Genomic DNA, 26,127 nt, shown 5'->3' with positions numbered 1-26,127 from the left:
CCCCCTTGACCTGTCCGTCCTCCCTGGACTGACCTATCCCCTCCCTAACTCCCCACCTACACTCACCTTTACTGGCTCCACCCCCACCTCTTTGACCGGTCTGTCTCCTCTCCACCTATCTTTTCCTTATTCCATCTTCTATCCACCTCCCCTTCTCTCCCTATTTATTTCAGAATCCCCTTCCCTTCCCCCATTTCTGAAGAAGGGTCTAGGCCTGAAACGTCAGCTTTCCTGCTCCTCTGATGCCGCTTAGCCTGCTGTGTTCATCTAGCTCTACACCTTACATTCTTGTCAGCCTGGATTCATATGAAGGTCAGACCTAGTAAGGACAATGGACTTCCTTCCTTAAAGGACATTAGTGAACAAGATGGGCTTTTTGTTGAGCAGTAATGGTTGCTATTATGTCTTTTTTATTTCAGAATTTTACTGAATTCAAAATTTACCTGAATTACTAGCCCGGTTTCATTACCACTATGCTGTCACCTCCCTTGTTGTTTGACCACAAACCAGTTATTATGGTTAGACCTCCGGCAAGTTTACCCAAATTGTTACAGTTCTGGATGGATACCCCAAGTCTTTAAGCTCCTGGGTGAAAGGGGATCAGCTGCCTCCCTTCTTTATTCACCCATCTGCTTGTTTGGTCACAACAAGGTCAATTTATAGTGGATTCATTCTTTATAGATACTTCTCTCCCAGACCAAATGAATCTGTTTAAAAGGAGCTAATTAAACAGGCATTCTTGAGTCAACAAAAGAGTGAGCTTATTTAATACTAAATGTGAAAAGAAAGAATGATATAACGTGGAGCCACAGATTCAGAATAAGAAATGCTCTAAAAAGAGTTTTAAAATGTATGTATCAGTTTCTGGGTGGTTTTTGATCAGTAGATAGTGAAATTTTATAGTTGAACAGTTGATGTGGGGATTCTTGGCTTTTGCAGTTAGTTGACATCCGTTTCTCTTGTTCCCTTTGGTGGTTGGCTGTCAGCACTCAGATCAGGAGAATCCTCCTTGACCTACTTCCAATTGACTGATTAGTTAGCTTCTAGCACTCGGAGTGAGAGAATGCAATTACTTGCAATTCAGGGGTGAATAGTGTTTGGTTCTTCTGTATCCTCACAGCACACCTGCACACAAACCCAAATAGTATACACAAATCCCTCCATTCACTAGTGCATCTTCCCTCACTCGCATGCACAGATCAGGGTTATATTTGCTTTTTAACCTTTTATTCTGCATTGCTGGAAAGGAAAATCACAAAACAATGTCTGTAAGAGAGATAGGTTCTGAAGAAGGGTCTCGAACCTGAATGTCAACTTTCCTGCTCCTCTGACTGTTCCTCTGATGCTGCTTGGCCTGATGTGTTCATCCAGCTCTACACCTTGTTATCTCAATGTCTGTAAGAGATAGCTTTCTGCAGAGAAGGTTGACATAGTTATTATCTCTTCCCGTTTTGCATCTCTCTCTGGCTGAAATTTCTTTGAAACTCTGCAAGGGCAGCATTCTGTGCCTCCTATCCAGGACCTGGCCAGAGAGCAGTTTACACCTGCAGTCCTTTTTTTAAGTCCATATTCTCGACTTAAATTTTTAAAAATGTCAAGAGTGGTTTGGTGTTGTGATCTGTTGTCATGACACAATGCACGTCAGGGAGCACAGAGATGATAGTGAAATGGAGATAGTAGGAACTGCAGATGCTGGAGAATCCGAGACAACAAGGTGCAGAGCTGGATGAACACAGCAGGCCAAGCAGCATCATAGGAGCAGAGAGGCTGACGTTTCGGGCCTAGACCCTTCATCAGAAAAGGGGGAGGGGAAGGGGGTTTTGAAATAAATAGGGAGAGAGTGGGAGGCGGATAGAAGAGGGATAGAGGAGAGGATAGGTGGAGAGGAAACAAACAGGTCGAAGAGGCGGGGATGGAGCCAGGAAAGGTGAGTGTAGGTAGGGAGTTAGGAAGGGGATAGGTCAGTCCAGGGAGGACGGACAGGTCAAGGGGGCGGGATGAGGTTGGTCTGTAGGAGATGGAGGTGCGGCTTGAGGTGGGAGGAGGGGATAGGTGGGAGGAAGAACAGGTTAGGGAGGCAGGGATGAGCTGGACTGGTTTTGGGATGCGGTAGGGGGAGGGGAGATTTTGAAACTTGTGAAATCCACATTGATACCATTGGGCTGCAGGGTTCCCAAGCGGAATATGAGTTGCTGTTCCTGCAACCTTCGGGTGGCATCGTTGTGGCACTGCAGGAGGCCCAGGATGGACATGTCGTCTGAGGAATGGGAGGGGGAGTTGAAATGGTTCGCGACTGGGAGGTGCAGTTGTTTGTTGCGAACCGAGCGTAGGTGTTCTGCAAAGCGGTCCCCAAGTCTCCGCTTGGTTTCCCTGATGTAGAGGAAGCCACACCGGGTACAGCGGATGCAGTATACCACATTGGCAGATGTGCAGGTGAACATCTGCTTGATGTGGAAAGTCTTCTTGGGGCCTGGGATGGGGGTGAGGGAGGAGGTATGGGGGCAGGTGTAGCACTTCCTGCGGTTGCAGGGAAAAGTGCCGGGTGTGGTGGAGCTGGAGGGGAGTGTGGAGCAGACAAGGGAGTCACGGAGAGAGTTGTCCCTCCGGAAAGCAGATAAGGGTGGGGAGGGAAAGATGTCTTTGGTGGTGGGGTCGGATTGCAGATGGCGGAAGTGTCGGAGGATGATGCGTTGGATCCGGAGGTTGGTGGGGTGGTACGTGAGGACGAGGAGGATTCTTTTTTGGTTCTTATTGCGTGGACGGGGTGTGAGGGATGAGGTGCGGGAGATATGGGAGACACGGTTGAGGGCGTTCTCGACCACCGAGGAGGGGAAGTTACGGTCCTTGAAAAACATGGACAACTGAGATGTACGGGAGTGGAATGCCTCATCCTGGGAGCAGATGCGGCGGAGGCGAAGGAATTGGGAATAGTGGAAGGTGATGTGGCTGTAGTACCTGGTTTGCTTCAGGACGTGGTCGAGCAGTTTCAGGGCCGAAGAGATTACGAGAGAGTTGCAGTGGGAGAGAGATCCCTTGAGGTTTGTCCGGAGGGAGGAGGGTAACTTCTTCAGGTTAAGCATCCTTAGAAGAGGCTTCGCAGTGGGGTTAAAATTGAATCAGAGATAGTAGGAACTGCAGATGCTGGAGAATCCGAGACAACAAGTGGCAGGGCTGGATGAACCCAGCAGGCCAAGCAGCATCATAGGAGCAGAGAGGCTGACGTTTCGGGCCTAGACCCTTCATCAGAAAAGGGGGAGGGGAAGGGGGTTTTGAAATAAATAGGGAGAGAGTGAGAGGCAGATAGAAGAGGGATAGAGGAGAGGATAGGTGGAGAGGAAACAAACAGGTCGAAGAGGCGGGGATGGAGCCAGTAAAGGTGAGTGTAGGTAGGGAGCGAAATGGGACTGTCTGCAAGTCAAAGCAGGTAGCAGAGTTTTGGAGTACTTTGGGCTTACGACAGTTGGTAGGAGACCGGCCAGAGTGCATTGAATAGTCACGTCTGGAGGTGACAAATGGATGAATGAGGGTCTCATTAGCAGATGAGCTGAAACAGGAGTGAAGTCATGCAAGGAACAAATCGACAGCTTTAGTGGTAGCAGAAAGTCTCACGTTTTAACCACATAACTTTAATAAATTTCTGGTGTGTGTTAGTTAACTAAGCAACATTAGAAGTTTTATAATAAGCTTTGCCAGCCCTACAGTGCAAAGAAGGAGGAGCAAAGAAGTAGCTAAGGCATCTTCTCATGATTGGCATCAGTGTACCCTGCTGTAAAATGTGTCAGCACCAGGATTAGCCTTTTCTGTGATACTCTTTAAGGTCAATTAACCTTCTAACACTTACTGTCAAGGGTCACACACAAAGCATAACCTGAGGCACAGTTCTTTTGCTTGGTGTGACATTTTATGACTGAGGGTATAATTGTTTTTATTTGATATGGGGATGCTGAATGATCCAACTCGGACAGCCCACACATTAATGTACGAGATCTGCAAATCTTCTTGTTTTATAGCAAAAAAGTGTTTAATGTATATCAATGCAAGCTGATTAAATGCCTGTTCGCACTCAAACCAAGAGCTGTGACAGTATTTCCAGAAGGTGGTATAATTTGGGGTTTGCATTTGTTACTTTGTAGACTTAGACTAATGTGATGTCAAATGGTCCAATACACAGGCATTTTAATGCTTCTAATGTTAACAGTGACCTACTGCTGTCATTGACTCTGTCTTAACATTGTAAGACAATTGTGTTTGTGCAAATATGCATGTGAATTCTTTTGTTATGAGCCAGACTCCAGTATGGAACCTTCAATTTAATTGGTCTGCTAATTTTGCACTGTCCAGGTATCAGTTTAACATGGGTAAATATCACAAAAGTTTGTATTCAATGGAGATTGAATTTAATCTGGCTGGAAAGTACAGGAAGTCATTTTTCATATCACTCCTAACCACCATCACTGCACTCTCAATTATGAACCACTGCTGTATATTGAGGCATGTCATTTAAAAAACAAACATGAAGAAGGGTCTAGGCCCGAAACGTCAGCCTTCCTGCTCCTCTGATGCTGCTTGGCCTGCTGTGTTCATCCAGCTCTACACCTTGTTATCTCAGATTCTCCAGCATCTGCAGTTCCTCCTATCTCTGAAACCATTTAAACTTGCAAATGTGATTGAGCAGGTCATTTCAAATGTGAATTGCTGAGGTAAATACCTCTGTCAAGGTGACTGTGGCATGATTCATTGTGTTTCTCAAATTGGGTGGTAATTTGTTTTTGCTTTTCTCAGAACACCATGACAGTTCCAAGGTCTGTGAGCTCCTTTATCAACTTTATCATTGGAATTGTGATCGGAGTTTTCATCTGTTCCTATTTTGTTAACAAGGCCACATTACATATTCAACATCACATACAGATTAATTACAGACATCGCAACTTCCATTATTACCATTCCCTTGTGAAAGGAATGATGAATTGTACTTCAAGTAAGTAACTAATCCTGTACTTGTGATCAAAATCGTCATTTGACATGATTCTTGCTGTTCGTTTAGCTCCTTTAGCTGGTAAAGCTGCTGTAGTTCTAATTTAATTTTTAATCATTCCACATTTTGAGGATATATTTTATTCTTCCGTAGCCTCTCTGTCCCTTCTCACAATTACAAGTTCCTCTTCAACTGGGAGTTTGTTGAGGTATGTGCCACAATGTGGCATCCACAGGTTTCTTTTATTGTTTAGTCCAAGTGATGAAATCCATTTTTTTACCTCCTATTTATTTTTACAGCGTAAGCTAATATTCTGTGAAAATTGCAACATTCATGGAACTTGATGTTCTGGTATTAGTTATTTTCAATTTTGCCGTACAATGGAGGCAGGGCTTGTTATGAGGTTTTCATTATATCACCTAAAACAAGTCAAGGGTCACTGAAGAGCCATTTATTTAATAGAGTTAGCTGGACTGAGAGAGAGAGAGAGAGACGTAAAGGAATAAATTCCATGCAGAAAATGTGCAGCTATTATCTGTACTGCTGAGAAAGTGACTGCTGGGAGCCAGTAGGTGCAGCTAAGTGTTAGAGCCAAGACTGAGAAAATGCCAGGGGGACCGAAAATAAGCTTGAGTCATTAATAGTTCAGCACAGGAGAGAGTGCAGTGAGAAGCCTGCACAGCAGTGTTAGTGCAGCTGAGCAGCATTAGAACTCAGATAAATCTAGGGGCAGTAACAGCTTGGTGAACTTAGCTGTTCTGAGAAAAAGTTGGTGTTGTGCCTATGGGTAGCTACTAGAGTGCAGTTTCCAGAATCCAATGAGCATCATCCCATAAAAGAAACGTGAACTGTCAGGATGTGAGCAGTCATTGTGATAGTCCATGATTGAGTAGATTTTGAGGGAGCTTCATCCCATATCTTTGGAAGTGAATAATTGGAACCCCTTCTAAAGTGTTAATAAGATTTCATGACCACAGTGTCACAAACATCTGCACGATTGCTGAGAAACTTAATGGGATCTGTCTTGACGTGTGATTTCATGTGCTCTATGAGGTGTCTGACTATAGTTACCCATATTTACCTCATGTCAATTCTGGATGTTAGAATACAAGTATTATACATATTGTCAAATGTAATATTGGTGTAATTTTGTACAGTAAAGTTATTTTTGTTCAAAACTGTGGAATCCAGTGGCTTTATTCTCTGAGTGAGTACTTGGGATCTTGCACTTTGTATACTTTATAAAAAGGTTATTCATCCTTGGTCAAATTGTAACATACATTTGACTGTCTAGCCTCGCATTATAACATCTGTAAAAGGCTGGTTGTTCTGTTGCCTACCTTCACCTGTCCAATGACCAGCACTTCTGGCACTTTCAATGATTCAGCCAAGATTGCGAACTAAATATGAAGACAATCTATATGCTTTTTGTCATGGTCCCTATTGAGGAACCATTAAATGCTACACAGGAACCGGACTGTGCAAAATATTTTACATTTGCATAATACTGTGACCCTCTTGGGCCCAGTCAGCTCACTCAATATCCATCAGCAACACAAGATAAAGCAGCTTAATGGTAAAGACCTATCATAATCCTAGAATCATCTGCACAGAGCTCAAATCCAAAACATCAAATCACTTGCTAAAGTGAGTGATCGAAATTTAAAGAATGCCATTGTATTCTGGCCAGACAGTTGGACCATTTGGTATGCTGCAATTTCCTACAGAGTAGGAAGTTGCAGGTTTAGTCCCTGACCTGACCTGTCCTAAGTTGCCTGTTCAAAGATTGAATTGCAGGCCAGTGAAAGGAACAATCAGCCAGAGTCCCTGTTCCTGTTTGGTGTAATTCTGTCACTCGCAGGTTCAATGAGAAGAGCATTGGAGCTGGCTTGTGATGCTCTCACAGTTGAATCATCTGCTGACATTCAATGTCTAGGCATCCAAATGAAGAGTGGCTATTTTAAGTATTGCACTGCAAGAATCCACAAGGACATAGCCACAAAAAGTATACCCATTCAGAGCTGCTAATGAGAGAAAAAAGTCTCAAAAAGAAGCGTAAATGGAATTTAAAGGCCTGTTGATGGTTTGAGCACAATATACATTTGACCTTTGAGTGGGATGCATAATTATTGCAAAGATCAGAACACTTAAATAGCAATACTCTTTGCTGACTGATGTGTAATGTATATGACTGGATCCAGCCTGGTTTTGCCCTGTAACATATCATGTCAAATAATGGCCATTTTTTGTTTTAAGTGTGTTCACAACATAACAAAAGCTTTGCCTTCAGTTTAGATTGTATTGATGGTGTTCCCATCTGCTTTTCTTATTGACAGTAAGGAATGAGTCTGTAGCGGATGATCTGCACAAGAAAGTGCGCATCCTTTGCTGGGTGATGACCGCACCCAAGAATCTGGAAACTAAAGCCAAGCATGTCAAAGCCACCTGGGGCAAGCGCTGCAAAATTTTGCTATTCATGAGCTCAGAAAGCAATCCAGATTTTCCTACCATTGGCCTGGAAACGAAAGAGGGCAGGAAGCAGTTGTACTGGAAAACCATTAAAGCTTTCCATTATGTGCACAAACACCACATCAACGAGGCTGATTGGTTTCTGAAGGCTGATGACGACACCTATATTGTCATTGACAATCTCCGATTGCTTCTCTCCAAGTACAACCCCAATGAACCTGTGTACCTGGGCAGGCGCTTTAAAACATTCCTCAAACAGGGTTACATGAGCGGAGGACCTGGCTATGTTTTGAGCAGAGAAGCTCTGAATAGGTATGTGGCCGCTTTCAGAGATAGGACCTGCAATCATTCTTCTCATGTTGAGGATCTAGCATTAGGGAAATGTATGGAAATACTTGGAATTACGCCTGGAGACTCCAGAGATAATCACTTAAGAGAGACATTTTTACCTCTTACACTGTTGAGTCACTTGATAAAACGCTGTCCGGACCTCAGCTTCTGGTATTGGAAATTCAGCTACTACAAAGCTACAAATGTAAGTCTATTAATAATTACATTTTTTTAAATTTCACAAGATAAGGATTTTGCTGGCTAAGCCAGCATTTATTGTCCTTTCCTAACTGCCTTTAAGAAGGTGCTGGTGAGAAGCCTTCTTTTTAAACCTCTGTGTTCTATGAGATGTAGACTCAATTGAGGTTAAGGTTCTGTTCCCAAACTGGCAGATGTAACCATGAAGGACTCTCCTTCTCAACCTGTTCCCTCACCTGAGGTATGGTGACTCTCGGGTTAAACCACCACCAGTTGCTTCTGTCTAATAAGCAGCCCCAAGATCCAGCGAGACTATGGCAACCTTAGGTTCCCTTTTTGACTCACCCACAGTGCTATTAGGAAGGGAACGCCCAGATTTTGACACCAGGTCAGGATAGTGGGTGGATTGGAGGTGATCTTGCAAATGCGTTGTTGCATGTATCTGGTAAATACTGTAAACAATCAACTGCAAATTATGGTCAATCTACCGAAACGTCAGGCTAAAAGAATGTAGAGGATCCAGCCTGTACTCGACCAATGTCCAGTAGGCATGAATATACAACAAATAGCAGCTTTGCCACTGAATGAATATCTCTTGGATATCTTCAATGAGCCAGGAGACACTACAGTCCTTTATAAAACCTGGGTGAGATCCTTTTTATTCATTTCCTTTTATTCATTAATGGGATGAGGGTGTCACTGGCTAGGCAGCATTTATTGCCCATCCCTAATTGCCTAGAGTCAACCACATTGCTGTGGGCCTAGAGTCACATGTGGGCTAGACCAGGTAAGGATGGCAGTTTCCTTCCCTAAAGGGTATTAGTGAACCAAATGGGTTTTTCCAACAATCGACAATGGGTTCAGGGTCATCATTAGATTCTTAATTCCAGATATTGTATTGAATTCAAATTCCACCATCTGCTGTGGCGGGATTCGAACCCGAATCCCCAGAATGTTATCTAGGTCACTGGATTAACAGTCCAGCGATAATACCACTAAGCCATTGTCTCCCCAAATCAATGGACTGAGAATATTTTTGAGTTTAATTCTTTCATATGTAAATATCCTGAATTGAGGTAGGGAGGTACATTGGTTGAACATATGAAGCGTGCAGCAGTCCTTTGGTTGGAGTTCTGTACGGCACCATCACTTTCTTTTGCTATTTCAAATTTCTGCTGGAAATAAGCGCTTGTGGGCACCTCTGCCTGTCCTGATGTAACAGGGAAGGCTGGTGATCCCAGACAAATTTGCAATGTTGAGGTTGCTCTACCCCTGCGGCAAATGTGGACCACGAGCTCACCTTCGTATGCCCTTCATCCTGCTGGCATGGCAGGATCCTGCAGAGAAAATCTTCATCTTGCTGGCAACCTAATTATGTCAGAAAAAGTTCTGAGGCAGGGTCACCGGACCCGAAACGGTAACTCTGTTTTATTTTCTTCACAGATGCTGCCAGACCTGCTGAGCTTTTCCAGCGACTTTGTTTTTGTTCCTGATTAACAGCATCTGAGGTTCTTTCGGTTTTTATGTCAGAACAGTTACCTGCCCAAAATACTTCAATTCAGCCTGACCGTAGGGTTTTGAACTGAAACAGGAATGAAATCAGTCAGTGGGTGGAAAATCCCACTCCACTCTGGTTTGTGCAAATCTCCAGGGAACGTTCGAAGCCATCAAGATTTAATCTTGTTTGTGAAAGTGTTACATTCCCAGTAGGAAGCAGCATTTGTATGATGTTTAGAGCCTAAACATTGGGTGGCTGCAGAACCCAAAGTTAATAAGGAAGAATTTTTAACTAATTTACTGATGTTGTTACACTTTTGAATTATTGCGGCCAGTTAGAATGTTTAAAACTGACTGTCAGCTTGATTGTACATAAACACACAATTCTCCTGTCCAAACGTCATTTATAGTATGTTACTCCAGCAGTAACAGAGATACAGTTGTAAATGGAGACCTGAGGGTTTATCAGCTGTACCTGTCACAGACAAGAAATGAATGGTTTTTTTTATGACATTGCAAGAATAGAAAAACCTTGCTGTGCATGATGTTGTTGAATTTAACTGCCAAACAGAACTATATTTAGATGTTAACAAAGTGGATTTCAGTGATGAGCTTTTCATTCGCCACTCAGCTCATTAAATAATATCCTTAATTCTAAATAATTCGAATATCTTTCCAGCCTTGCTTTTGAAATAATCCACTTAGGAAAACAATTCTCTCTCAGCATGAAAAAAAACAGAAAAATTAATGTTGGGAGTTACTGATGGAGTTTATGATTCCAACTCTTAGACTCCTGTCAATTATCCACAACTGTTTGAGGCAGGGGAAAGGGAGTTTTGTTTAGTAGAAATCAAGTACAACACTATTGAGTGTCTCAGACTGATTTTATTACAGACTTTAGAGTTGGTGATGCAGCAGGATGGATAATTATTGCCTAAATATCTAGTCAGTGGTGTTGACAAAGAATTGGTTTAATATCTTGTCTAAAATAAGCTATAACCTTTTTTTTTAGAAGGAGTACACATTGTTAAAATAGAAGAATCTGAGACTTAACTGCAAATGCTGCGATCGTGATTACGTGATTTAAATTGACCAACCGGAAGCTTCAAACTTCACCTGGGGACACTTTATTTTGGATGGCTAACCTTTAATGTTTGGCATAAGTAAATAGGTCAACCCTCTGTTTTGTAGCAACACAATGGGAAATTGTGAAAATACCCCAAGTGTTGAAGCAAAGCAGATTTATTTGTATTTATATTGCAGTTTCTATTACCTTGTGATAACACAAAACATTATGTAGCCAATGAAATACTTTTGAAGTGTTGTCATGTCTTAAATACAGCAGCAAACTTGTTCGCGGGAATATCCCACAAAAAGCAGTTAATAATTGACTGTTTGGCCATGTTAAGTGAGGAGCTAGTATGGGTTTGGACATCAGGGAGAAATCCATTGGCTGTAATAGTGCTAGTTGATTTATGTCTGTATAAGAAGGGAGACAGGAGGTCAATTTAATGGTGCATTTGAAGGACAGTGCCTCCAATAGTGCATCATTTCCTCAGTGCTCCACTGGAACACCTTCTGTGATTTTGTGGTTCAAGTTTCTAGAGTGGGGTTTGAGCCCACACTTCTGTTCAAGAACAAAAGAGCTACTACCTATGATTTCCTTTGAAAAATTTCTCCTACGGTGTTAAACTAGGAGTAGTCTCAATCATCCTGTCAGGAAGTGGGGCTGTCTCTCTACTTTGAAATATAATGAAAAGTTTACTGAAATTGCAGTTTACAATTACAGAAAAATACACACAATAATGGATGTTGCAGAAAAATTGGCAAAACAACATTACAGATACTAAGACACCCAGAAACAATGCTTAAATCAGTCTCAATTTTATAATTGCTAATTAGTAACAAAATCAAACAGCTTGTGCCAAGATTGGACAGCCTCTGTTTCAGAATTTCCCAATCAATAGTGGTCAGAAATTTTGCTTTGAATATTTGATAGGATAATTTGGGTTTACTATTCGGTCCAATTACACAAACGCTATAACTGGATTGAAGGCAAGACTCTGCAAAATGTAAGGCAAGGGATATTTCAAGTCAATTGGACGGTATGTTTCATGTTTTCAATTGACATCTGTCTGGTAAGCTTGCAAGGCTACATTGTTTGTTTTTGGCTTGACTTGGAAAAGTACCTCTGGATTGGGGATTGGAAATTTGACAAATGTTTTCCCTTCTAAGAAAGGTTCTGACTCATGGTTGCTGCCCAGTGACCTCTACTGGTATGATACATGCATATGGATACTCGGTAGGGTGAGAATGGACTCAGTAGTGATGCACTTATATCAGATACTGACTGTTAAAACTCTCCCAGACCGCAGCTTACCGCAAAATTGATGAATGTGCCATTGGTGAAACCGTATTTTTTCAATCATTCACTGGATGAGGGCGTCACAACCAGTATTTATTGCCCATCAGGTGCTTAAGAGTCAACTACGTGCTGTGGGTTTGGAGTCACATGTAGGCCAGATCAGATAAGGATGGCAGTTTCCTTCGCTAAAGAACATTAGTGAACCAGATAGGTTTTTCTGACAATCGATTCATGGTCATCATTGGACTCTTAATTCCAATTTTTATTGAATTCGAATTTCACCAACTGCCATGACAGGATTTGAATCCAAGTCTTCAGAACTTTACCTGGGTCTCTTGATTAGCAATCCAGCAATAATACCACGAGGCCATCGTCTCCCTGGGACTCCAGGAGAGAAGAGAAAAACAGTTTGTCAATGAAAGGAACCAAATTCATAGATTAAATGAAAAAATGGATGCCCAAATTCTGTAGTAAAGCTAAGTTAACAAATATAGCCTTATAATTTCCTACAGCAGTTTTGGCAAGTGTCTAATTTTTACACTGTTAACAAGTCCAATTTATCTCCTTTAAAGTTCAACACACTTCCACGAAAACATTCTAGGTGTTATGCCTACAGTTTATCCTTGGGGACATTTTATTGCAAATTGTGGCAAATGAAAATATTTAATTTGAAACATATACCCATGTATTCTCTTCTAGCTAGAGCCAAACAGTGTCTTATCTAGTGCAAGTCCACCTGCAACAGCCAGTAACACATTGACAGCTTATGATTACCACCTTTGCTCAGTAGGTGGGCATTATGTGTCTTGTGATCTCCTGACTTTTTATATCCTACGCTTCTGGAACTTGACTAGTAGCAGATGGCAGGCGAGGCATTGTCAGTAAGACAGATATTAGATAAGGCACCAAACACATGGATTTGCGAGTAATGCTTTGGCATGGTTATGAGGTATTTTTATGAGCCTAGAATGAAATCATCACAAGACCCTTGAGCAGATGTAATGAGAGGCATCATCAATTCTTATCATCTTTATTTGTTTAAACTAAAAAACAGAAGCATTTCCAAACCAGGCAATCCATCAATAATTAAGAATGTTGACACAAACAGCAAGAATTACAGGTGACAACTGATCCATTCAGATTGTAGGGTTCAAGGTTTGCTTGCTGAGCTGTGCTGAATTAGTTGCCTTAGTCATGATTTAATAGCATAAGGAACAAAACTTTTCCATTGATTGCTGTTGGACCATGTGCTGCCTTTGCTTGTCTGATGGTATAATGGCGGCTGTAATTAATTAAGGACACACAGATTCAAGAGCACTAGACATAAGAACTCAAGCACATCATTTGGCCCATCAAGCCCACTCGACCATTCAAAATCATAATGGCTGATCCTCAGCTTCAACTCTACTTTCCTGCCTGCTCCCCATCTCCCTCGAGAGAGACCAAATTTTGTCTATCCCAGCCTTAAGTATGTTCAACAATGGATCACCCACAATCCTCTAGGGTAGAGAATTCCAAAACATTTGCAATCCTTTGGTGAAGTGATTTTTTTTTCATCTGATACCTAAATGATCGGCCCCTTATCCTGAGACTGTACCCACGAGGTAGATTTCCTGAGCAGAAGCAATTCCTCAGTGCCCACTTTGCCATGCCCTTTTTCAGAATTGAGTATGTTTCAATCAGTTTGACCTGTATTTCTTCAAAATTCGAGAATATAGATCTAGTTTATTCCATCTCTCATCTTAGAACAGCTCCTTCAGCCCCAGTACCAATCCAGTGAATATTAATTGTAATGCAATGCTAGTATGTCCTTCCTTACACACAGAGACCAAAATTGCTTAGTGTTCCAGCTGTGGTCCAGATTTGAGAAGTCCCAGATTAACTTCTTTGTCTACATTTGGATTCAAGAAGATAGAGCAACAAGTTGAAAATCTAACATAAAACCGACCAGTCAGCAGACCATTGAGGAATCTCCCATTTTCATTTCCACTCAAAGCGTAGAGAGTTCTGGTATTCTGGTTGGTATTTCTTCATTGGGATGTGGACAATGCTGCCAAAGACAAATTTGGAAAATCAGGATGGATGCCAATTAATATTTTTCGTTTTAGAATCATCAATATTCATCAAATTGGTATTTATGGGATGTGCAGTTTGAAGTGATTAGTTGTAAATTAAGCTTTAAGACTTCTCAGAGAAATAGGTTGAGGGGCTAGATAAATGCAGATTTTTTCTTATGCATACCAAGAGTCATTGGCAATGCCATATAACAATTATGTAAGGAACATTTTTTTCTGGATTATAGCAACGAAGCCCATGCCACAGCAGTGCAGAGACGATTAAACAATGAAATATTTTGAATATGTTATTTGTAATCGTATATTTTACGAGTATAACTTGTAGTTTGGGGATTAAGTTTTTTTTAAATCCAAGAAAAATGAAAACTGCTGGTCAGAAGCTGGCAAACACTCCTAAATTAATGACAGTTTAAAAAGGGTAGCCTGTGAGGTCAGAGTTGGAAGTGGGAAAACATTAAGCAATGTGTAGCCCCCCGGAGTTTATTGGTGGAGACAAGATGTCTGCAGTTATCTTCGTGAGGAATTTGCATTCTGCTTATGGTTTCTCAGATGAGGGGCCAGGTTTAGGAATTGGTGATGGGAGGGTTTGAATCTCTTGTGGAACATCCCAGATGTGCCATGTTCTGATTAAAATTGGTTATGCAGCGAAGTAACCTTTTGTGATTATTTTTCACAGAAACAGGCAATTAGTCAGAAATGGTTATTTCTGAAGAAGGGTCCCCACCGAAAAAGTCAACTTTCCTGCTCCTCTGATGCTGCCTGGCATGCTGTGCTCCTCCAGCTCTACACTGTTATGTCTGACTCCAGCATCAGCAGTTCTTGCTATCTCTGAACAGGCAATTAGTGTCTTGGAAGGTGAAAGAGGGAAAGCTGCTAGCAGTTAGGGATTGGAAGGAGCTGTGAACTAGGAGCACAGGGCTTTTAAAAATCAAGGGTATTTCTGAGTTGGAGTCACTAAGCAAGAATGCATTGAGCCACATGCTTGATCTGGGTTGTCCACAATTGTGTGATGCTTAAGGAGAATTGGAGGATCACTTAAATGTTAATGGAAGGATGCCAAGAAATCTAATACCTCAAAGAATAGTGGGAACACCACAGTAAATCAAAGTGAAATTTCGAAAAGGCACACATTTTGGTTTGCCCTCAGGAGACATGGTGGAACCCTCAAGATTGCATAAGTTTTAGAGAAATATGTGGCTTGAAATAAAATTGAACAAGCAGTTTTCTTGTGATTTTTGACTGTAAGGTATTAATATTAATGAAATATGGGGTCAGATTAGCAGTACATGCTTTTTAAGCTCCTATATTTTAAATGTTTCTGTTTGAAATGTGAATTAATCTTGTGGTGTAATTCTTTCAGTTAATAATATGGAGTTTGAATTTCTTTTTGAAAGTTGCTGATCTCCTCAAGATTGTAACATTGCAGAAACCTATAAAAAAAAAAGCCAAGCAAACTGCGGAGGCTGGAAATTGGAAACAAAAACAGAAATTGCTGGAAAATCTCCGCAGGTCTGACAGCATCTGCGGAGAGAAATCAGAATTAACATTTTGGGTCCAGTGACCTTTCTTCAGAACTGCAAACTGTAAACACATAAATTAGGCTAGAGGATTCAAACCCGAATCCTTCCAAAGCATACCATCATTTTTAATAGTTAAGATCTGTGTAGCATAAGTAAAATAAAATTGTCCTTGTTTAGGTTCAGTTAGATTATCAAAAAGATTTCCATCCTTGATTAAAAACCAAAAGAACTGCAGATGCTGTAAATCAGGAACAAAAACAGAATTTGCTAGAAAAGCTCAGCAGGTCTGGCAGCATCTGTGAAGAAACATTCAGAGTTAACGTTTCGGGTCCAGTGACCCTTCCTCAGAACTGTTCTGAGGAAGGGTCATCGGACCCAAAATGTTAACTCTGATTTTGCTTCACAGATGCTGCCAGACCTGTGGAGCTTTTCTAGCAACTTCTGTTTCCATTCTTGATGTTGGGAATATGTACCTTTTGGGCCTTAATGTTCTGCAGTTCAGGACGTTATTAACTCTTATTGGGAAGTCATGCAGCAGTTTTTTAAATGAAGGGTTCCAGGGGTGAGGCTAGTACTGTTATAAGTTACCATGGGGAAGAGGAAGATCAAGGAAAGTCAAGAATTCTACGAGTTGTAGTCATGGGAAATTATAAGTTTGAGTTGTGATTTTTGCTTTTGAGGGGAAAGTTGTGCTCAGAACATATTTAAATGTGAGCCTGTCTCCTTTAATGCTGATCAATGAATGAGAAAATAAAGTGGTTATTAGATCTTGTTCTTACAGAGTGAGTCGGGCATCCCACACGTTCATTTATTCCTTTCCTTTTCCCCTGAACACCCACACCCAGAAAAAAGCTTTTTGATGAGAGTACAGACTAATAGTCCACAGTGCAATAAATTTCTTACCAGTTCTACTTTTGGAGGCGATTAAAGCTTGCATCTGCAGTAACATTATAGAAATTACATGTTTTTTCAAAGATTTGAGGAGCGTTTGCCAATTCTGTGTTCTTGATGGTAATGCACAGCTTCTTTTCTTTCCCCAGGGTCCCGAGTGCTGCTCTGACTTGGCAATTTCCTTTCACTATGTAAGCCCTGAGATGATGCACGTTCTGGAATATTGTATCTATCACCTGCATGTTGTGGGATACAAATCCAGAAAAAGAACTGATTTCCCAGGTCCATCCGAAACATTAAAGGAAGGGAAGGACCAGGGAGAGAGGTAAAACTGGCATGACCTACATGGGAGTCAAAGGTCAGTTTTATCTCCAACTTAATTGAAGATGAAGTCCAGTGGCAGATATCACATACCATATACAATGAACACTGACAGCAACTTATACAGCACCTTTTAACATGGGCAAACATCCCAAGTTAATTCACAGAAGTGCTAACAATCAAAATTTGATAGTTCCGAAGAAGAGTCACACTGAACTTGAAACGTTAACTCTATCTCTGTCTCCACAGATGCTGCCAGTCTATTCTTACTAATTTCATGTATGTAAGCCTCTGAGGTTCCTGTACTGAAGTCGATGCTATAAATGATGTTGGCTGGACGATTGCCGTGCATGGACCATCCGAGTTTCTGGGTTTCTCCAGTATGTCCTGCTTTTTTAAATTCAAATTTCCAACATTGGCAGTATTTTGCTAAATGTTGATATTGAACACAAAATAAAGGGGACAAATGACCAAAAGGAAAGAAGGACAAAGAGGTTTAGGACAGAGTTCCAGAACCTGGGAGCCAAGCAGCTGAAGATGTAGTAACTAGTGGTGGTATGATTAAAATCAGGAATGCACAAGAGGCAAATGTATTCTATTTCACATTATCACTGAATCATCAAGATGGTTGCTTCTCCCATTGGTACCATTCTACTCAAGGTGGCTTGTTACTTGTTGCTTAGGTACAATATCAAACATCAGCCATTTTATCCTTGATTGAGAATGTGTTGCCTGTCGAACAGAGTCAAGAGCTCTTTCATGCTGAAAATTGCAATTTATGTTATTGGCAACAATCTGCTGATGTGAGTGCCAGATATCTAAGCACTCCACTGGTGAAAAAAAAATCAGACAAATTCATACCTGATCTGAAATGGTGTCACAATCACAATAAAATGTAGCAGATTATTTTCTTGCTATACAAATAGAAATGTACCTTGTGGTAATGTTGTCATTTACTTTTGGTATCTGAGACTATCTTAGGTGTTAGGAGAGAGAGTCCCTCGGAATGTTTCAGTATTTGCAGGCCTTTTGGAATAGGTTGTTTATTTGTATGGGAGTGGCCAATATTTTTTTCAAGGTCTCTTGGAATATATCCATATTGAAAGGGAGTCTCTCAGTATGGGTTAGTGCTTGTAGGGTGTCTGCTGGAGTAAAGCAGAAATACTTGAAAATGAGAAAATATTTAAATGGAAAATAGATATAGAAACACAGAAGATAGGAGCAGGAGGAGGCCATTTGGCCCTTCGAGCCTGCTCCGCCATTCTTCTCGATCATGGCTGATCGTCCAACTCAATAACCTAATCCTGCTTTCTCCCCATAACCTTTGACCCCTTTCACCCCAAGTGCTATATCTAGTCACCTCTTGAATACATTCAATGTTTTGCCATCAACTGCTTCCTGTGGTAATGAATTCCACAGGTTCACCACTCTTTGGGTGAAGAAATGTCTCCTCATCTCCATCCTAAATTGTCTATCCCAAATCCTCGTACTGTGACCCCTGGTTCTGGACACATCAGGAACATCCTCCCTGCATCTATCCTGTCTAGTCCTGTTAGAATTTTCTATGAGATCCCCCTTCATTCATCTCAACTCTAGCGAAAACAATCTCAACCTAGTCAATCTCTCCTCATATGTCAGACCTGCCATCCCTGGAATCAGTCTGGTAAACCTTCGCTGCGCTCTGTCGAGAGCAAGAGCATCCTTCCTCAGAAAAGGAGACCAAAACTGCACCCAATATTCTAGGTGTGGCCTCACCAAGGCCCTGTATAACTGCAACAACACATCCCTGCCCCAGTACTCGAAACCTCTCACAATGAAGGCCAACATACCATTTGCCTTCTTTACCGCCTGCTGCACCTGCATGCTTACCTTCAGTGACCGGTGCACAAGGACTCCCAGGTCCCACTGCACACTCTCCTCTCACAACTTACAGCCATTCGGGTAGTAATCTGCCTTCTTGTTTGGAAACTTGTACATTATTAATTGCTGTCATTATTAAATAAAATCCTGTTGCAGCACATGTTTCTATGCCACGGTTGGAAAAATTTAAGTTAAATAGTATGCATACACTAAACGTATGTGTGTGTGTGTGTGTGTATGTGTGTAAGAGAGATATTGCAGATGTTAATAGTTAAAATGGGTTTGCATAATATCCATATACTGAATTTCCCTTCAGTTAAATGTGCAATCCTAATTGGCAGGGGAATCAGTGAAATGATCCAGTTGATATATCTAGCCAGGTCATATTGTTACTATCAAAATACCTTGGTGAAAAATTATTTTGTATTGCCTGTTGTAACAGCTGAGTCCTTCTTCCACCATCCATGCTCTGGGTGTTGTCCTTTTTACTGTGTAAATAACATTATGGCCCAGACTGGAGGTTGTAGGATAAGAGATTTTATGGACTTACTCTGAAAAACCAGATGGTTATACAATGTTTCAAGCTGTACACAACAACACTGTTTTAGACTTGTCCCTCAAATGTGCCCCTGCTTTACTTCTGAAGGTTTTGAACTGTTACTGGGATACAAATCTATGGCCACTAGTAGCTCTCTAGCAGCCAAATCAAGTGGTCACAGCTGAGGAATGTGTTGATAATGAGGGGAGGGGAATGAGAGTAAAATATTGGTACTACCCTCACCTCCCCAACATGTTCGCACACTCAGAGATACAGAGTCACTCATTCAATTGCTCATTCATATACATATAGTCTCACAGATACACATATTCATGTGTGTACTCACATAGACATGTACATATTTCAGCAGAGGTCTCATGAGCATGAAAACCTAGCTGCTTTTGTTCCTGTCTCTAGCTTGCCAGTGCACACAATTAATTTTAAAGTGTTTATTTTTACACCAAAAGCTACAAAGCAACACTGCTTATTTCTGTAGCAGTAATATTTCAGAAATAATCACCACTGGCATTTGATAAAACATACTGGGAAAAGCGTAACTGTTTCAACTATATTTATTCTGGAAACTTCACTTCCAGCATTTTAATTAACTTCACAAAACGTTGAACTTGTGATGCTTACTAGTGTGCAGTCTGCCCAAGCAATCTCTGCATTGTGACAGAAAGTCTTTCATGATTCATCTCCATATATCTGATAGAAATACTCCAGGATTCTTGCCTATTTATTTGTGGTTTGAGCACAACTTCCTGCAGACTGTAAACAAACACTGAGACACATTCCACAACTGGTTCTAAAATGGGACAGTTTTAAAAATAAATCAAGTGAGAGCTCCACAAATGAAAGTAAACATTTATGGCAAACTGGCTGTCGTTTGGACTATTTTGGAGGAATTTGAGCAGATTTCCTTATGTTTGCAGATTATCTTATTGCATTAGAAGAGTCGTGTTCCAAAAAAATAGCTAAGAACCTTCCTTTAGGAACATTCACACTATAGAATAGAATTTGGCCATTATTAGGTCTGTTTTCTAAGTAGAAATGTTGCACCTAAATACCCATTTCAGGAATGTGAAAACCTACCCTTGAACTTACTGTATCATTGATATAACCATATTAGTAATGGTAGCTTTGTAGGTATCCCAGTGTACCACCTAAACTAGGACTTAGGCCTGTTCCCTTTGCAAATGAGGGAAACTGGCTGAAATTGTTGAATGAAAGGAGCAGCGGGTGCTGAACCTCCTCTGCCTGTTTCTTCAGGAGCTATCCTGGCTGCCAGCATTTAAAAATGCAGCCGGAGTTGTTGCTGCTAAGCTAAGATGAGCAGATATGGTGCTCCAATTCCAAAGCTCCTACCTCCTCCCCACTGTTCCTCTGGGGCAAGGTGAGGGATAGGAATTTATTGCCGCAGAATGTTGTGATTAAGGGTTTCAAACAGCAGCCAGAATTTCTGCTTCCTTTTTATGCATCACTCTCAGTTTCAAAAGAAGATGCCTTTGATCATTTGATACAGCGCATACAAAACAAAACGTCTTACAGAGTTAGTGAGTCCTTAAAATTCATTATTGAAAACTGATTAATTGGACTTCTTCTGAATCATTGGGAGTGAATAGCGACAAATTAGTTTTGGTTCGGCAAGTTCCTATCCAAACAGCCTCACAAACGAAAATCCTGTACATACCACTACCATTATTAAACTTTCAGCCTGAACATTGCAAAACCACTCATCAACATGGCTTTTGTTGATAACAGTTCCACTACAATGTCAAGGCATCAAAGATTCCATTAATTTAAAGAGTTCCTATTACAAAACAATATTAGACATTCTACATTAATGCTCAAGTTTTCTGTTGTTATGACTTCATCAGGTGAATTTCTTGGTCATCAGGCAACATTTTTGTGCTCATTCAAACGTAAATTTACACCTTCATTTGGAATTTAAAGCTTATGCCCGTTGTTCTCATCTCATCCACTGGGTGGAGCACCACACCATGGGAGTGGGGTGATCTGCCTTACACTTCTGCCTCCGTTTGGCTGATTGTGGAACAGCAAGTTTTCTTCAGTGTTCAATATTCCTCGATGAAGAAAGTGGTGGCGAACAAGCGATGGGGAATACATAGAATAAAACAAAATCATAATCTTACTGATGTCTTGTGATGCAATGAATCCTTTTCACATTATCACTAGCTTTAATTTACTTTGCACTTTCCAAATCACTAACCCTATAGAAATTTCAGAATATTATGTTCGTGCAACTCTGGATTCTTGTTCATCTTCTACTACTTTCGCCCCACAATTAACATCCCTACCTTCAGACATTTAAACCCTAAGCTCTTGAATTCCTTCTGTAAACTTCCCACCTCTTTCCTTTTGAGGCATTTTCTGATGAAGGGTCGAGGCCCGAAACGTCAGCCTTCCTGCTCCTATGATGCTGCTTGGCCTGCTGTGTTCATCCAGCTCTACACCTTGTTATCTCAGATTCTTCAGCAACTGCAGTTCCTACTATCTCTGATTCCTTAAAACCTACCTGTTTAAAAGAGCTCTGAGTCACCGTGTCCTAATTTCTCCATCTTTGGTTCAGCATCAACATTTATGAGTATTAGCCTGTGAAATGCCCTGAGATGTTTTACTACATTGAAGGTACCATATGACTTAAGCTTGTCTTTTTGCTTGCAGTTCATTGGCTACTTTATTCAAAGTACACAATGCATGGCAACATTTCAAAAATATAGTTTATGCCTGAAATAGATCACCTGATATCTCTCTCACAAAATCCCTTTGATGGCAGAGGGAGGTGGAGAATTGCAGAAATGAGGAACAACAACTTGCACCCAGACCTTTGACACCATGAAAGAACTCTTAAGAACAAGATTAGGCCATTTAACACTACAAGCCTGTCCTGTCATTCATTTAGATTATGGCTGATCTGTAGCTTAACTCCATCCTTCCACCTTGGTTCCATAACACTTAATACCCTTATGTAGCAACACTCTCTCAATGTAAGTTTTAAAATTTTCAGTGAACCTTTTAATTCAATGACTTTTGAAGAGAGTTCCAGATGATCACCCCCCATTTGGGGCATGGAAATACTTTCTGACATTGCACCTATATGGTCAAGCCATAATTTTGAGGTTTTCTTCTCCTTCTGCGCCCCTTCCCTTTGCCATCGGAGGGAATAGCTTCTCTCTATCAGCAACAAAAAAAATGTTTGCATAGCGTCTTGTAAAGCATCTGTAATGTACTAAAACATCCCAAGACTCCGGTCATTTACAGGAACATGATAAAACAAAGTATGACTTGCTGCCATATAAGGCGATTTTGGTCAGATTGTCTAAAACTTGATCAAAGGAGTAGGTTTTAAGGAGTGTCTTTAAGAGGAAGGTGAGGTAGAGAAACGTTGTGGTGTAGCGAGAAGGAATTCCTGAGCTTAGAGCCTCAGCACAACAAATCCTTTAATCATCTTGAAAACTTCAATGTGATCAACTTTTAATCTATGTTCAAGAGTGTACAAGAATCATCTATCCAATCTGTCCTCATAATTTATATGAAGGTAGAGAGAGGTGGAATAAGACCAGGGGTTTTAGGAAGAGAATTTAAGAGTCTAGGGAACAATGTGTCAAAGGTTTCATCACGAGTGATGGAATGAAGAGTGGGAGGGGCGAAGTGTGCAGTTGAAGTAAAGCATTGTCAAAAGTCATAGAGATTGGATTGTGTAAGGCCCTGTTGGGATTATGAACACGGATAATGCAGAGAAGTGCACATTTTGAGCTTTAGCATTGTATATTAGTAAATCTGCTTCCCACACCAGGGACATGACTGTTGAAGAATACGTGACAGAAACTGCTGCACTAGTAAATGATTTTCAACCAAAAATGAGATTCAGTTCCTTTGTATAACTAGTGTAATATTCAGATAGCAAATAGCAAATGGACAAAACACTTCCCTTTTCTGTACAGTCTTCATTGTTCAAATTTGAATATGTAGCAGGTAGTATGTGTTCTTTGTCATACAGAACCTCAGCTCAACTGACTGGTTCATAAAAAAGGTCCTTCAGGTGATTAAAAAAGTGTAACTCTTTCTAAGATTTCAATTATCAATAAAAGACGTTAGATCAGTACTTCCCAAAGCTTTTCCCAATGTTACCCCATTTCAAGGCATGAACATTGTTGTGCCTCCTCACTGAGCTCTGGATGAATGGGTACCTGTAGGAGCCAGAGATACTCAGCAATACTTGCTGCCTCAGAGCATGTGACCCTTCTTGGAGTCCTGACCCCTACTTTAGGAACGACTCCGCGGTATTCATATAAATGTCTTTATTCTTCAAAACTTTGCTGGAGGGAATACTTAAGACAGAGACTGGTTTGTGTTTTACAAAATAAGTGGGTGAAGCACAGACTAATGGGAAGAAGGCTCGCCATCTGGTTAGTTTAAGATTACATGGGCAGAGCTGTGGTGAAGACATATTCTGAAGGCGGTTTTTGCTGACACTATGCATGGACGCTAGTTCTCATGTCGACTTTACATATGACACCATATGTAAAAGTAACACCGTGTATGTGCAGGGAAAGTATGCATGCTTTTGAAATGGGTATCAGAGGTGGAGAGTGAGGATGAGAAAGGAGGAAAGCCAGTTCTGGATTCAGGGCACCAGGCAAGAGGGGACCAGGAGCCTGGCAAGATTCATTCCCTCCTTGAAAAAGCAAGACCAAGACCCTCACCACCAGCCTCCTCTCCCTGTTTCCTGTGAAACAATTTGAATACACATGCATGATTTAAAGCAGTGCATTGCACATATGCACTGGGGAAAAAATATTGTAACATCAAAATTATTAAGTTCTTTGAGAATATTTCTTTATCAGATAAAATAACATCGAAAATTGATGGAGGTGTGTTGAAAAGGGCTAATTGCCTGAATGTCAAGAATTATCCAAGTAGTTAATGAGCCTTTTTGATTTCCAGTTGGCTTGAGAAGGCAGTACCACATAAATAACAACGTGGGGAAATGATGGCTTAGACTATTATCAGTAGACTATTAATCCAGAGACCTAACTAACGATCCAGGGACCTGGGTTTGAATTTCCGCCATGGCAGATGATGGAATTGGATTCAATAAAAAGTATCTGGAATTAAGAATCTACTGATGACCATGAAACCATTGGGAATTGATAGACAAACCCATCTGGCTCACTAATGTCCTTTAGGAAATCTGCCATCCTCACCTGGTCCAGCCTAATCCAGACCCACAGCAATGTGGTTAGCTCTCAACTGCCCTCTGAAATAGCCTAGCAAGCCATTCATAGGTAACACAGTGTGGAGCTGGAGGAACACAGCAGGCCAGGCAGCATCAGAGGAGCAGGAAAGCTGACGTTTCGGGTCAGGATCCTTCTTCAGATGCTGCCTGGCCTACTGTGTTCCTCCAGCTCCACACTGTGTTATCTCTGACTCCAGCATCGGCAGTTCTTACTTTCTCCTAGCAAGCCACTTAGTTGTGTTACTTGCTCAACCTACAGTACATGGATTGATGCAGTTCAAGAGGCAGCTCACCACTACCTTCTCGATGGCAACTAGGGACGGGCAATAAATGCTGGCCAGCCAGCGATGCCCATGTCTCACGAGTGAATTTAAAAAAAGATGGGTGTGTGACTCACCAATTACCAGAGAGTGGCAGTGAAGTCCTGAGATGAAACTTCCAGATCAAATATAATCATCAATGACAACACTAACTGTGAGCCTCAGGAAGAACAGCACAGAGATGCAGGCAAGTCAGTCTGCATCTGAGATGTTCTGCACCTACCTTATATTCCAAGATCTATAAGGAGGTGTGTGTTTCTCTAGGTAAGTGACTCACCCTGAAAGAACCAGAGTTTATAAACATCGCCGTGAATGCTCAATGCTTCATATTCCTTGCAGATTTGAAACTAAGTTCTTCCTAAAGTACAGAACTATTATTGGCTGCAGGGCAATAGCTACCCTTAACCTTTTGCTTTGTCATCATGTTAGACTTTCACTGGGGATACCAATGGAAGTAAGCCAGTGTCAATCAAACCTTTTTTATTCAGGAAAGTAATGTCACTTCCTTCTTCAGAGGCAATGGACAGCTGCCTGAGAGATGGTGTGTAATTTTACAATGTGACACAATACTGAAATCTTTCAGAGGTTATCAATTTAATTGAGATTTTTGCAAATACTCCATTACACAACGGCACTATTGATATGATTAGGACATCCTTCAACTTTCTCAATGTGGAATTGTTTGCAAGCATCACCTCCAGAGTAATGCAATTCAGTGCTGACCTCCCCACTAGCTGTCCCGATGTCTGTTTCTTGCTCCTCTTTGTCATCTCCAGAGAACATTCTTAATCGGTACTCTTTGCAGTTCGGCTCAGAGCGTACATCAACAATCCTTAAAGCTTTCATCAGGCTGGACTGCAACACGCCCCAGATTTATCCAGATAAATGAAGCATGGTGCCATTTGTGGGTGCCAGCACAATATTATATCCCTAGTGGGAGTTAGTTTGCGAAGCTGTGTGATGCTGACAGTGCGAGTTCAGTTCCCGCACTGGCTGAGATTACCATGAGGGGCTCTCCTTCTCAACCTCTACCCTCATCTGACATGTGGTGGCCCTCAGGTTAAATCATCACCAGTTGTATCTCTCTAATGAGAGAACAGCCTTATGGTCTGGTAAGATGATGGTGACTTGACTTGATGTCTCTGGTTAATCTAATAGTCATGTAATTTTTAAGGGTAGAGTTCCATGATCAACCACTGTTAAAAACGTATCTAATTTAAATAAAAGTTTAATTATCCCATTTGCTGTTGGCAAGATCTTTGAAACTTGCCTGTCAAAAAGGTTCCTGACTTCAGAGCAGGCATCCCTCAAGATTTGTAACAACTTTGAGATGTTGCAACTACATCTCCTAATATAATGAGATAACATGGTGTAGAGCTGGAAGAACACAGCAGGCCAAGCAGCATCAGAGGGGCAGGAAAGCTGATGTTTCGGGTCTGGACCCTTCTTCAGAAGTGTGACCCGAAACGTCAGCTTTCCTGCTCCTCTGATGCTGCTTGGCCTGC

The 26,127-nt window shown here is 41.2% G+C and overlaps 1 protein-coding gene across 5 annotated transcripts in view; it reads left to right on the top strand.

The window, feature by feature from the left end:
- Nucleotides 1–17,850, top strand: part of LOC109927325 (glycoprotein-N-acetylgalactosamine 3-beta-galactosyltransferase 1-like) — a 29,495-nt gene extending 11,645 nt beyond the window's left edge. For all 5 annotated transcript variants that reach the window (XM_048614678.1, XM_048614677.1, XM_048614680.1 and 2 more), the window contains 3 exons: nt 4,783–4,978; nt 7,312–7,979; nt 16,470–17,850. In XM_048614678.1, the coding sequence (XP_048470635.1) occupies nt 4,789–4,978; nt 7,312–7,979; nt 16,470–16,649 (1,038 nt within the window). In that variant the 5' untranslated portion in view covers nt 4,783–4,788 and the 3' untranslated portion in view covers nt 16,650–17,850. The remainder of the gene's footprint in view (nt 1–4,782; nt 4,979–7,311; nt 7,980–16,469) is intronic.
- Nucleotides 17,851–26,127: the final 8,277 nt, after the last annotated feature.

Source organism: Rhincodon typus, chromosome 30 (assembly GCF_021869965.1).
Source record: "Rhincodon typus isolate 14 chromosome 30, sRhiTyp1.1, whole genome shotgun sequence".
NCBI lineage: Eukaryota > Metazoa > Chordata > Chondrichthyes > Orectolobiformes > Rhincodontidae > Rhincodon > Rhincodon typus.
This window is presented reverse-complemented; position numbering and strand designations above follow the sequence as displayed.